Raw genomic sequence first — 13,468 nt, 5'->3', positions numbered from 1 at the left:
GCATGCGATCAACATTGAGCGCTAAGCAGCCGATATGTACTCGACGTCGTAGATAGTGGAGAAGACGACAGGAAGACCAAATCTTCAACCACCCCGGGCCGGCGGCTACGCATTTGTTTGGCAACAGCTTTGAAACCAAACAACGCCTCGGCAAGTAACTGTCAAGTTCAATACCCCCCAAACCAGCTACAAAATGTCCTTCCAACAAATGCAACAAGAATCCCCCATCCTCAAATACCCCGAAGACTTTGGGCTTCACCCAAACGTCTCCCTAGAAACAGCCGCCAACATGCTTCTCCGCGCCATTTCAACCTCTCAAAACTTGCCCTACAACTGGACTTTTATCGATAAACCACAGGGTATGAGGTCACTTTCTGACTTTATATGCGAGCTGATATTTAATGACACGTATAGAGGGTCAGATATACTTGTTGTTCATGCCAAACCCGTCTCAACCTCTGAACGACGGTATTCGATGGCAAGATCAAGAAAATCGGTATAATATGCCTGTTCAGCGCGGTACACGGGTGCGTTTTCACTCCCACCTTCTCTCACAATCGATATATGAACCTAATAACCTCCCCAGGAACTCGAAGTAACAGAAGTCAAATTCGGGTTCATACCCAACAGCCAAGACACAGCTGCATGGCGTATGCGAAGACGTTATCGCCTCCATAAAGGCGGTCATCCACAACTAGTCCTCGTTCATTATTCACGCGTGCCTCCTATCCGTGAGTTCTTTACGTGTATCTCAAGTTCCCTCGTCCTCATCCTCATCCTCATCCCTGCGTTTTCTATATGCCTGTGATTGGACCGCACCGCACACCAGAAATCATCCCATCCCTCTTAAACACCCCCATAAGACACTACCCCCTGCGTCAAATCACAGATCCTCCGATATACGTCATGGGCGATAAAATGGGTCAGAAAGCATTTCCGGGGGCGCATCCTGTAGGTCCGCATCAAGGGCAAGGGCAAGGCGGGATGTCTCATCAAGGTCAGGGTGGGATGCCTCAACAGGCGATGGGAGGCATGCCCCAACAGGGGATGGGCATGGGCCAACAGGGCATGGGGGGTATGGGCCAACAGGGCATGGTAGGGATGCCCCAACAGGGCATGGGTATGGGCCAACAGGGTATGGTGGGCATTCCCCAAGGGATGGTAGGAATGAACCCACAGGGGATGGTAGGCATGACTCCACAAGCGATGATAGCGCAGCAGAACAATAACATGGAAGCTCTGGAGAGGAGGAGGGAGCGTGAGAGGCCAAGAGATGGGAGTGCAGGCGTTGGGGTTGGTGTGAGTACGCCTTAGTTTTGGTCTCGGCTTTGGTTTGGGGAACGTGCTGATGGATCGATTATGGGCTGGATCAGCAAAGACCTGGTCCTCCGCGTTTAGACGATGACGAATCAGCAGGTGAGTCTTGAGTCTACCCTAGTTATGAACTCGTATTGATTGTTTTGTTTTACAGATGAATCAGAATTATTATCAACCCGGACGTTAGCTATCGCTCGATACCGTCGGAATCACGAGTTAATGGAAGAAGTATTCAGACAAGCAGCTTTCGGTAAGTGCTAACAACCCCCCTCCCCTCATGCTCATGCTCATCGCTTACACAGGCAACAACAAACCACCACCCCCAAAAAGCATATACGAAAATTTCAACAAAACAGACCTAGAGACCAAAGTAGTACGTCGTATCCTAATTTACCTCTGTGCCTCTAATCAAGTTCTCCTGGACTTTAGGCAAGACTACAAAACGAAGTAGAAGCTCTTCAGGCTAGAGCTGATGAGCGGAGAGCTCAGAAAGTAGCAGCGGATGATGTGGTCGTTACTGCTAGTGGACATGCTCTGATGGATATGGTTATTTGACCCTTGCTCTGTCTTATTTACTACGACTGTCCGTTCAACCACTCGTCTTACCAGTCACCCATCCACCCGCGCTCAAACAAACAAATATAGTGAATGAGGCGCTGAGATTCATAAAGATAAAAAAACAAGCAAGTAGTACAAATCTGGGAGTAAGTAAGTTGGGCATATGCGTGATATATATATAAAATGTTGCCGTCGAGGGTATAAGTAACATCAAGCCCAAGCCCAAGCGCTGCGCTACCAAAAACAAAGGTTTCCAGAATTCGTCAATCATAAGACAGGATGGAGAGGACGGGAAGGGGAAGGGGAAGAGGAAGAGGAATGGAATGGGGACATGTGACAGAGAACGAAACGACGAGGACGGAAGGGTATGGAGGGGGGGAGTCAGAACAGAACATAACACAACGAAAACGAAGCGAAAAGAAAGAGACGGGGAGTATATTCCCAAAGTCCACATGATAAAAATACAACCGAATCATGAGCCAACACAAAACACACCAAAAAAAACAAAAACGAGCAAGATAAAACAGCAAGTAATCGTTCGATCAGCAACTTACAAATCCTTGTCCTTGAACTTTTTATGTAAAAATCCAATATGGGGGAAATGGAAGAATGTGGGGCGGGGTGGGCGAGGTGGGCGACACAGTTACTGACGGCGGAAAGCGCGATGATCATGCCCATGATCAACGCTCTGGCTCCTCGTCCCGCCTATAGGCGTAGTAGCTATAGGAGTGGCGCTAGGTTCTCTAAGAAACCCGCGCACTCCAACTCCGTCCGCAGCACGGTAAGAATCCACAGCAGCTTCTTCTTTGAAATGAATGGATCGGCGTGGCCAAACTCCAGAAGCAGGAGGCGTACTCTCAGCTCTCTTTTTCTTGTGCACCAGCTGAGGTTGAGATTGGGATTGGAATTCTTGGATGACTTTTAAGCGCTCGATGGCACTAGGTTTGGCGTCGGTACGGTCGCCCAATACCAACACTTCAACATCCCCATCCGCATCGAGTCTTGCATATCCCGAGCTAGAAGACGTCCCCAAGAAAGACGTGCATCCCTTCTTTTGTCTCCTCCCTCGCTCAGGCTCTGGCGAAGGAATGAGATTGAGACCCAAACCCAGAGAAGTGTCACCGATATCAAGAAGATTCGGGCCTCCGATATCAAGAGTCGGCGGAGAAGCGCTGACCACTGAATGACTGTGTTCATCATACGTGGGGGACATTGGGTATCGGACCTGGACTTGTGGAGGACGGCTGATGCTTCTGCTCGTACACCGTGTTGAGAAGGAACTGGCGGTTGAGATTGATGCGCGGGAGAGGGATCGTTTGGAGCGTCTTTGGGGTGAATTCTTCTTCGTGATGTGATGGGTTTGGGTGGTCACGCCAGTGAGAGGGAGATGATGAATGAGATCGGCGGGGATAATCTACAAACTGATATTCATCTTTTTCTGCACCAGCCGTGTCCTCGTCACCACGCCACCCAACGCCCCAAGCCATCTCATCTACCATAGCGATCGTCCACCTCTTCCTGACGCTTCGCTCCAAGCATCCCTTGAGGACGTGTTCTGCTCCACGACTGATACCTGAAGGCATATCATAGACGCCTGTAAAGAAAGGGTATTAGCAAACGGGAAGTCAAAGATGTGTGAACATACCGTGTAGGATTTTCATTTGAAGGCGGGGCTCGAAAGAGTCTGAGAAAGGGAGACGTCCTGTGAGGAGTGCGTAGAGGAGGACGCCTAGGGCCCATATGTCTTGGGCTGGATTAGCACCGTTGAAGCGTGATGCTTGTGGTTGAAGAAGTTCGGGAGATGCATAGGGTAGGGAGCCTTGTTGGAATACATGAGAAGGATGTACTGGAGGGAGGTCAGCACCGACAGGGGTTGATATACGATGACGCCTAGGCCGCAGAATGGACTGGTGTGTAGACAAGTTAGGTTTTGGAGGCCTAGAAGTATAAGAAGTAGAGCGGTGGCGGTGAACGGAATGGTCATCTGTTTCATCATCGTCTACTTGGCCAATTTTGCGGGTCATGCCGAAATCGCAAATTCTGCATACGCCCATTTCGTCTACGAGGACGTTTTCGAGTTTGATATCCCTGTGTACGTAGCCTGCGATTTCGTGGAGGTAACGTACGCCTGTTACGATTTGGCGGAACATCATGCCTACGTCGTCGTGAGGTAAAGCGGGACGGCCGTCTCTTATGAGAATATCGTATAAGGAACCAGCGGGACATAGGAGAGTGAAGAAGAAATCTGCAAAGGGGGTGTGTTCTGCAAAAAAGAGGGGGAGGGTATGTTCGTGACATAAAGAAGCCCAAACTTCGGCTTCATGATTGAGTCGCCTTCTAGCTAAAGAAGGGTCTGCTTGTTTGTCCAAGTCTGAACGGCGGACGATTTTTACGGCGACGACATCACCTGAAGATGATGATGCACGTCTTATTGCAGAGAAACCGCCGTGACCGATGAATGGACCTAGTTGATAACCACGGATGATTTGACCTTCTGCGTCAGGGGATGGTAGGATTGGAGTAGAAGGACTGAAAGCGGAGAGGAACATCATAGCGGGTGAAGAAGTGTTTAACTCTGATAAAGAGTTCATCATTGTTGTGTGTGGGGGAGTCGGGGACAGGGAAAGAAGGGGCAGAGAAGAACTTTAAGTGCCTCTCGGCATTCACTGGCGTGTGAATTTGTACTTTGCATTTGACAAAGGGATTCCGAGGTTCCGAACCGGTAATTTCAAATTATTAAATAATCAAATTAATAATAAAAAGTGCCACATCTCAAAGTGACATCACCCATTCCGGAAACGAACGTTGCACTCGCATCGAACCGACCGCTATTGGTCTTACCACCATCATCACTCTTGGCCCGCTCATCGTGTGTCCCTTCTACTCATCTTTGTAATTCCATTTCACGTGTCATTCAAATCTCAAATACATGGTCTTCCGCTGCGTCACAGGATAGGAAATATTCCAGACTTCTTTCTACACCATTCGAGAACAAAGCTGGACGATAACTATAGAGAGACTTTAGACCAGACCGGCGTATAGACGAAACCCAAGATAATCTTCGAAATACCGCACATTGAAGAGAGACCACTATCCGGATGATCCTCTGCGAACCCGAAGATAGCGATATGCCATCGAGCTGGACGATAACGAGACTCACTCCGACCACTTGGTAAAATTCGACGAACCCGAGCATGTCGCGCACCCAGGACAGGAAACCAACTTTCGAGAACTACCATCAATTCCGATACTACCGGTGATCCTTGTACCGCCACTGAGCTGGACGATAACGAGAGAGACTTTAAACTCACTCCAACCTCTAGATCGACCGACCACGGATAAAATTCGGCGATACCGAGAAAAACGGTGGATGTATCGTGCAGCCAGGACAGGAAACCTTCTACAACTTTCAAGAAAAGACCATCAATCTCGATCTCGATCATTACCAGTCCTCGATGTACTGCCACTGAGCTGGACGATAAAGAGAGAGTTTAGACTCACTCTGACGACCGAGCCCCGGATGAAATTCGGTGAATATCGTACAGCCTGTGCAAAAAAAACATTAATCTCCCGACATCCTTCTACCTTCAATCTCGATCTTCATTGCCAGTCCGTGTACCCCTACCGAGCTGGACGTTAAAGAAAACGGATAAAGCACTTTCGACACATCCGATCACAGATAATCGGCGAACCCGAGAAAAACGGTGGATGCATCGCGCAACCAGGACAGGAAACTTACTTCTACAACTTTCGAGAAATACCATCAGATCCGTGTACCGCTACCGAGCTGGACGATAAAGAGAACGGATAAAGCACTTTCGACACATCCGATCACAGATAATCGGCGAACCCGAGAAAAACGGTGGATGTATCGCGCAACCAGGACAGGAAACCTACTTCTACAACTTTCGAGAAATATCATCAGATCCGTGTACCGCTACCGAGCTGGACGATAAAGAGAACGGATAAAGAACTTTCGACTCACTCCAATCACGGAAAATCTGCGAACCCGAGAAAAACGGTGGATGTATCGCGCAACCAGGACAGGAAACCTGCTTCTACAACTTTCGAGAAATACCATCAGATCCGTGTACCGCCACTGAGCTGGATGATAAGAAGGACGAACAAGGAGACTTTAAACTCACTCCGACCACCTAGATTCAATCACGGATAAAATTCGGCGAACCCAAGCACATGCATAATGTCCGTGAATATATCGTACAGCCAGGACAGGAAACCCCCTTCTACATCATTCGAGAAATCCATTAATCATCAATCTCGATTCTCTGCCATTTATCTATCGATTCTCGTCAAATAATCATCTAACGATTGGCCATGTACCGTACGATAAGAACAACAATTTAGACTCTTCCCGACTCGTAGATCGGTGTCTAGACGCTTCGGCGAACCGGGAGGTAATATTAATGGTGGATCGAACCCCGGGGAAAATCTATTCACCACCTCTTTGCTTTCGCGTTTGACTATCCAGTCATGTGACCAGCATGTACATTGCACGACAAGTATCTATTGTCTTTAGCACTACCCGCAATGTACGCACTCATCCCCATTAGTCACAACGTTTCATGAAGATTCGCAAAAGTGTGTGTGAACAATGTTTGGGCATCTGTAACTGTAATGCGCATGCGAGTCTACTCCTGTCATGCGTGCGTCAGCAGTAACTGCTGTGATATCGTTGATCTACAGAGGGTGATAGAAACCATTGAACAAGAGGGACGAATGCACAGGTCACAGGCAACGGTGAGACACGCTGAAAGACAGCAGGTGGTGTGTAGCAGTAGGAGCCGACAGGGGCCGGGTAGCGTTGGAAGGGATATCACATGGGACAAAAAATGCAATACAGCCAACCTCGTCAGCAGCAGCAATGACAGAGATATCCTTGGTCTACCTGTAATACATGACAGCATTGGAAAATGACAACAAAGACAAGGAGCCACCCACCCCATTCGACAACGAACAACCGGTATCCCCTGCACACGTTTTGAGAATAATCAAATAAATGAGCAGCCGAAGCTGAATTTCGCATCGGCGTTCAAACCGATTCGAACGGGTTCAGAAAAAAATACATGTCTGCTTGAAGAATGCGAGATGGCGCAGGAACAAAAAACAAAAAACAAAAAAAAATCGTCACGAGTGCTCACGAGTCAAGGTGGCAAAGTTCCGATGCAAGACCCAAGGTCCGAGGATTCGGTGTTGAATGATCTGCGAGAACAGAAGGTCAGAAGACAACTAGCAAGAAATGCTTATGGGGGTCTTGGTATTAATTGGCATCTTCAAGTGGTGAACCCCCAGGCCCCCCACGCACGGCAATCATGATGCATCTATGATTAACATGCTATTAACGTGTTATTATTAGCAGTGTTATTGCATTATAACAACTCGCTTTTTGTCCGTATACTGGTGTTGATGTTGACTGCGTCAAGGTTCGTCGGTTATTGTTATTTGCGTCCGTCTTCGAAACTGACCTGGCGATTTCCTTATATCTTATACGAAGATCGCTTGCAGTTAAACCTTACAACGAAAGAGGAAGATGCCGCTGCGCGCAAAAGTAGAGAGGTGGAGCCGAGCGATCGAGTGCGCTTTGGAAATCGAGCGGTGCGATAGTGGGCCGTAGGTGGAGCAATCAATGAGTCAACCATATTCGAGAAACATTGCAGGCTATTAGGGATGAGCTATCGTCCAGTCACAGGGTACAGCACATGTTCATGTACCTGCACCGCACTCTTCCTGTCGCAGCCTGTGACGTGTATCTAACGGGCCGGCGGGTATTGTGATAAGCAGGAAAACGCTTAAAGACAAAGGACTAGAACCTATATCAAACGAGGGTGTGCTGCAGTCGATCACAGGGTATCTATATCAAACGACTCGGAGCGTATGTTGCAGTCGATCACAGGGTATCCTATAACACATCGAAAAGGGATCCCTTATGTGTCCAAAGCGTCCGATGTAAAAAAAAAAGTGCGGTTGTGGGTGGCGTGTCGTTTCGAGGGCCTGAGTTGGGAGTATTAGGTGAGGTAGAGACGAGGTAGTGCGGTGGCGCCGGAGAAGAGTCTGACTGGTACAGGTGGGGAGTGTACCCCTCTATTGGGTTCTGATAAGTATATCTTCTAGATAACATAGACCTCGATATAGCGAGAACGATGCATCAGCGCATCAATCTCTATATCACTGCCAGACTCCAGTGATCCATGTACCGCCACTGAGCTGTGCGATACGATAAGAAGAACCAAAAAAAGAGAGAGTTTAGACTCACCGCGCTCCAACCACCTAGACCTCCGGGAGGAAAATCGGCGAGTTGAGGACCACCTGTTGATGATAGTGGTGAATATTTGATAACCGGGAGAGCCCTTACGTGGCAACGTCCGCTACTTTGTTTCAGGGCACGCGCCCTTCATTAGTTAACCCTAGCCAGATGTATAGATGATAGTCGTTCCTTTTTAAAAAAAGTCCATTAGTGGGAGACCAGGAGTAAAACGAGTCTCGCACCGCAAGTCGATAGCCTGAGGATGGAACGATTAAGTAATCGGCCAGAATCGTTGAAGCGGCTCTGGACTCTGAAGCCACTTCAACCAGAACCGTTGGTTCAACACAGTCCGATACCTAAGTAGCGGAATATCGTCAGTTCACCACGTCTTCAGCTTTAGAACTGTAAGATCCGGCTTGTGAAGGATTGAATGGTTTTGCGCTTCTAAGGCTTGGCGATTTCCTTATGCGAAGATCGCCCCGCCCATACTTTACAAGTTGCCTTATCGAGCGAAGAAGGTGCCGTTTTGAGCTAACTGCGCCGAGGGGATTGAGCGAATTTCGAAAGCGCAGCCGCTGCGACGTTGAGGTGCTGCGGCCACTTTCCGCGGAGTTGGAGCAACGAAGGCGCATGCAATCGCGTTCTGCAAGCAAATTTGAGAAACAATTTGAATCGATAAGGCAAGAGCTAGCACCCATGACGTTCAGGGTACAGGCCGTACAGCACATTGTACCACATCACACCACGCACTCTAACCTGTGACGTGTAATTCTTCATTATCCAAGCCGGCGGATATAATACTAAAACAAAGGACAAGAACCCATATCAAACGAATGTGTGCTGCAGTCGATCATAGGGTATCCATATCGCATCGACAGAAGGATCCTCGACGATGCAGGTAGGTATGTGTCCAAAGGGTCCGATGCAAAAAAGCGCGTACGATGTACGTTGATGATAAGTATAAGAAATACGACGGTAGTAAAGGTATAGACTATCGTCTTGTCCCATTCTATAGTAGTAGAGACGCTAGTCCAAGACCTGAAATCACCGTAAGCAGCCCTGTGAGACTCGCTCCTCCCCATCTGCGCTCTCCACCATTAGCATTGAGGACTGCTGCATTTTGAACGGTAGCGGTTGTCGTTGTGGTTGACGTGACATTGCGAAGGGCTTGAGTTGGGAGCATATTAGGGGAGGTAGAGACGAGGTATTGGGGTGGCAGAGGGGAACCGTCGTACTGATAGAGCTGGAGAGTGTACCCCTTGACTGGGTCCTGGTATATGTTCCAGAGAACGTAGAGCTCGGTATAGTTGTAGTTTTCTATAAAGTTGGATATGGCAGCGCAGGGATCTTGTATTTGTTGGTAGCCGTCACCGAATGGCGTCATGACGATGGAACCGTTGGAGGCGAGCACGTATGTGCCGTGAGACCAGTTCATGACGCCAGTGATGCAGGTTGGCACAGAGCCTATCATGTTTAGAATCTTCAGCTGCATGAAATAGGAAATATAGCACAAAAAGCAGACCATTGCTTGTCATACGGTAGCGCGCAATCTCGTAGAAACCATCAGTCTGTGCTGTAATTCGATCCAAGTTAGAAATCGAAAGCGAGAGCATATATATGTGCTTACAAAGAATATGACATCCCTGTTGTCGCTGGGTATGTAAACGCCTCTTGTGAAGGCGTAGCAAAGCCCTTTACGCCACAGCAACATAAGTCAAAAAAGTAAACTGTGGCTAACATCCCACTCACGGATCCAGTGATCACGCTCTGGCTACCAGAGCTCCAGGTGCCGGTAATGGCGGTGACATTATGAGCTGCGTTGTAAACGATATCTTGGCTGAGCGCAGAGGCCGCCAGCAGCAAAAGTAACGAAGGGAACATCATGATTAAGAATTTCGGATGGTGAGTCGTTTTCCAGTGTTTAGGGCTTTCCGGGTAAGAAGGGACGAAGGACAAGGGCTACGTGAGGGCCACGAGGGTGGGGAGAGAGCGTTACGAACGACGGCAGTCAAACTGGGTGATGAGAAGGAAGTTGGTTAGTTTGCTCTTGTTTGGTATCAGTCTTTGTTTCCACTCTGTATAATTAGGTCTTCTCTTCCTGGAACGTTGCACAGTGTTCATTCATCAAGGGAAACGCAGTCAACGTCAGTTGTGTTCTGGGTGCTGAACACTCTTTTCGTGCATGACCTCTTCGTGTTTTACTCACTGCGGGTCTTCATCTCCGTCTCTAGTCCAAAACGAAATCAATGTTCATTCTCAGGCTTCGATGTGTAGCTAGGTAACATCTGATGGTTCTGCGGTCTCCTACCCAGACTCACGGACAAGTTGAACTGTGCACGGACGCCAACAGTATTATCGTGATTGCCTTGTCCCACGGTGCAGTACGTGGGCGTTGCACTTGATTACTTCCTTTGCAGTGCCCGAGTGCTGATTATACGGGCGGCTGTCATACATGTCGTCATGGAACCAATGTGGAAAAATCTTCCATGTGTGCAGGTACAAAAGCCACAAAGGAAATACCGTGTTGGTCGTCGGGAACACTACTTCCAAAACTTCAGCGTGGGGTTTCCGTTTGTATTCTATCCATCCACATAATATAAGCTTAGCTTGAACTCGGACCTTGTCGTCCGCAAGCCCATCTATCACCTGTCATACGTCTCATGAAAGCCGTTAATATACTTTGCTTTGAGAATCTCTCTTACGACCTCGTACAACATATTGCCAAGCCCCCGCCCTCCACAATATAATAAACTCCACATCACTTTCCCTGGTATCAGATCAGCCTGCGTCATCTTGAGGGATGATTCTATAAATGCCGCAGCGGCATCAGTCCTACACGCGCAAAATATAAAGCCGAGTCTGTCCTAAAAAAAAGTGAGCGCTAATCATAGAGCGGATACCCTTGGAGTCTTTTGCTGCACAACATTGCTCGAACTTGTTTCTGCACATCGGCCGCAATGATTTCAGTCTGTGGATGCCATCGAGCAGGGACAATAACATATTGAGCACGTGCGGGACCATCCGGAGGCAAGCACGGGTTATATTTCTCCAGTGAATACATACCTAATCGGATGCTATAGCGGTACTTGGTTGTGCCGCCTAGCTGCGTGCTCCAACAACCTATGCGGGGCGGTACGTTTCGCCGAGTGGTTCATGTGTGAGATAAGGTGAGTTGCGGATTTTATGAGTTAGCTTCCAATTGAACGTCGTAGAAGGTCGTAGGCCGTGTCCATAGGAGGCAGCCTTTAGGTTCCATGAAATCGAAGCGCATACTTCAGGAATTCCCTGCTCTACTTCGGTATCTATGCTGTGTCGGGTCGCAGAACTTCACCACTTTGCATCAGTACTTCCTTCTGCGCCTCTGGATCGTGTTTTACTTCCCGCTCCCCGCTACACTGTGCTTTCTCCTTCTCCAAGACAACGTGGTTGCGCGCCTCGAATCCCCCTTCGTAACCAAACCAACGCTTTCGAGGACAATGTGGACCGCGGAGCAATAAAATTATAATTTGGAAGCCATGTAGCGCCAGCATCAACAATGAACATGCTCTCCATCCGTGTCGCACGAAAACTTGGGTGCCAACAGACGTGCCCATCACCTGTCCGATGAACACCTTGGATGTCTGGCTTAACAACACTGCAATTGATAGCTCACAGCGGAACTCACTGATAGAACGAGAATAGCGTTCAAACGCGCACGAGCTGTGGAAGATATGCTGTGATATTGTTCCGTGAGTCAGCAGTGGTTTTCTTTATGGAGGGCGAGGATATTGACCTCAGGACCTGAGTCGACAGGGAGACTTGTTGGGACTGACGCGCAAAGTCCAGTCCGAAGCATGCGATGACGATAGCTGCGATGTTGATTCCACCTGCTGCAGTCTGTACTGCTTGGGAAACTAGAAGCAAGCTAGTGGCTACCAAAGTCGCATACCAAGGAACCAGCCTATCAATGAGACGTCCTACGAAAGGTCCGACGAGCACGCCTAGCACGCCAACGAGGCCAAAGAGACCAATTACGAGACTGAAGATTATCTTCAGTTCAGGCGGCCAAAAGTCAGAGGATACGTGCGTACGTGGAGTAGTAGTAGGGCGGACCTCCGAGAAGGAAGGTGAGAGTGACCCAGAAACCTGCAAAGCATGCGCTGGATGCAATATTTATAATGGCCACCTGTATGACAAGTGGCTCCGTTACTGCATACTTGGCCATCGAAAAAAGGATTTTGAAGTATGTCAAGTCGCGGTTTTTAGCAGGATAGTCGGGAAGAACGAGGTAGGCGCCGATGAGAACGAGTGATTGAACACCAATTGACATATAGTAGACTACACGCCAGGTTGTAAAATTGCCTATGACGCCAGCCAAGACACGAGCGATCAGGATGCCTAGCATGAGACCCGAGAGCACCACGGACAATGCTGACGCTCTGCGATCAGGTGCAGCCAGATCTGCAGCTAGAGGCATCAAGATCTGGGCAGTGACAGTTGTAACGCCAACCAAGAAAGATAATGTCTCGAAGACGCGGAGATTTTTGGTGACGGCTAATCCTATTGTGAGAGTAGTAGATGACGCAACCAGCAGTAACACAAGTTGTCTGCGTCGAACAAGGTCGCCGAGGGGGGATATCAGAAGTAATCCCACCAAATACCTGAGCCACGAATGATAATAAGTCGTGAGTGTCCCATCAGAAACCGATAAGTTTATTTACCCTGCTTGAGTGAGGGTAGGGATACTGATATCACAATCACACTTAGCCAGATTGGACGAAATGGACGAAATGACACACCGTGAAACCTCGTCGTATGTTACATTGAACGATTTAGAAAACTCGACTATGAACAATTATCAGTTCAATGATCAGAAACACGCGCAGCCAACCGCTCTCAGTAGCCACGTACTCGACAGCGGTTGACAATAGTACAAGTTACCGACGACTGTCTTGCCGTTAGCATCCGTTCACCATCTGCCGAGAAATCAGTACCGAATGTGCTAGCAAACCCAAAGGAGACGTTGAGCAAGATGCCAAAGTGAAAAGGTTTGGTGGGATTGTATTGGAGTCTCTTCGGGATCGGTACAAGACCAAAGTCTTTTGTGGGCCAAATCTCTTCTGCGGACACTACAGAATCTTCTGTAGTTGCTTCAAGAGACTCGGGTGCTGCTACCTTTTCAGTGCTGGAGGAAGGCATATATAAGCGTAGGGCACAACACTCAAGCGACTGGGCAGTCGAGGAAGGGAAACACAGCTGCCCTGTCATGACCTTTTAACCGGCCACAATGTCCAGCAAACTTGTCTTCGATTCATTGCTGCCTGGCAGTGCCAGCGAGTCAGCGACTCGCTG

The 13,468-nt window shown here is 48.6% G+C and overlaps 4 protein-coding genes across 4 annotated transcripts; 1 reads left to right on the top strand and 3 right to left on the bottom strand.

Moving 5' to 3' along the window:
- Nucleotides 1-137: 137 nt before the first annotated feature.
- EDB91DRAFT_1135083 (uncharacterized protein) lies at nucleotides 138-1,958 on the top strand. The gene is made up of 8 exons (XM_041318801.1): nucleotides 138-359; nucleotides 415-527; nucleotides 587-731; nucleotides 830-1,299; nucleotides 1,374-1,416; nucleotides 1,472-1,567; nucleotides 1,620-1,690; nucleotides 1,747-1,958. The coding sequence occupies exons 1-8, from the start codon at nucleotides 194-196 to the stop codon at nucleotides 1,870-1,872; spliced, it is 1,230 nt and encodes a 409-aa protein (XP_041176836.1). The 5' UTR covers nucleotides 138-193; the 3' UTR covers nucleotides 1,873-1,958.
- Nucleotides 1,959-3,071: 1,113 nt separating this feature from the next.
- EDB91DRAFT_1053848 (kinase-like domain-containing protein) lies at nucleotides 3,072-4,424 on the bottom strand (the record flags this gene model as incomplete). Its single annotated transcript, XM_041313783.1, has 2 exons — nucleotides 3,072-3,469; nucleotides 3,521-4,424. 2 exons carry the CDS (start codon nucleotides 4,422-4,424, stop codon nucleotides 3,072-3,074), a joined length of 1,302 nt encoding a protein of 433 aa, XP_041176835.1.
- A 4,722-nt stretch (nucleotides 4,425-9,146) lies between these two features.
- EDB91DRAFT_1237515 (chaperone for protein-folding within the ER, fungal-domain-containing protein) lies at nucleotides 9,147-10,021 on the bottom strand (the record flags this gene model as incomplete). The annotated part of the gene is made up of 4 exons (XM_041321595.1): nucleotides 9,147-9,601; nucleotides 9,660-9,664; nucleotides 9,765-9,829; nucleotides 9,887-10,021. 4 exons carry the CDS (start codon nucleotides 10,019-10,021, stop codon nucleotides 9,147-9,149), a joined length of 660 nt encoding a protein of 219 aa, XP_041176834.1.
- A 1,418-nt stretch (nucleotides 10,022-11,439) lies between these two features.
- On the bottom strand, nucleotides 11,440-13,315 carry EDB91DRAFT_1223353 (major facilitator superfamily domain-containing protein; the record flags this gene model as incomplete). The annotated part of the gene is made up of 8 exons (XM_041320935.1): nucleotides 11,440-11,748; nucleotides 11,802-11,850; nucleotides 11,910-12,155; nucleotides 12,208-12,777; nucleotides 12,838-12,861; nucleotides 12,916-12,961; nucleotides 13,028-13,063; nucleotides 13,111-13,315. The coding sequence occupies 8 exons, from the start codon at nucleotides 13,313-13,315 to the stop codon at nucleotides 11,440-11,442; spliced, it is 1,485 nt and encodes a 494-aa protein (XP_041176833.1).
- Nucleotides 13,316-13,468: the final 153 nt, after the last annotated feature.

This window comes from Suillus paluster (assembly GCF_016628075.1).
Source record: "Suillus paluster strain FC165 chromosome Unknown EDB91scaffold_28, whole genome shotgun sequence".
Classification (NCBI taxonomy): Eukaryota; Fungi; Basidiomycota; class Agaricomycetes; order Boletales; family Suillaceae; genus Suillus; species Suillus paluster.
The sequence above is the reverse complement of the archived record's forward strand: the minus strand, read 5'-3'. Positions and strand labels throughout refer to the sequence as shown.

What these genes read in the sequence shown, in the direction of transcription:
- EDB91DRAFT_1135083 (XM_041318801.1), top strand. Translation starts at nt 194, where the DNA reads ATGTCCTTCCAACAAATGCAACAAGAATCCCCCATCCTCAAATACCCC. An exon ending in TTCACGCGTGCCTCCTATCC is followed by an intron (nt 732 to 829) that starts GTGAGTTCTTTA and finishes ACCGCACACCAG; the next exon opens with AAATCATCCCATCCCTCTTA. An exon ending in ATTCAGACAAGCAGCTTTCG is followed by an intron (nt 1,568 to 1,619) that starts GTAAGTGCTAAC and finishes TCGCTTACACAG; the next exon opens with GCAACAACAAACCACCACCC.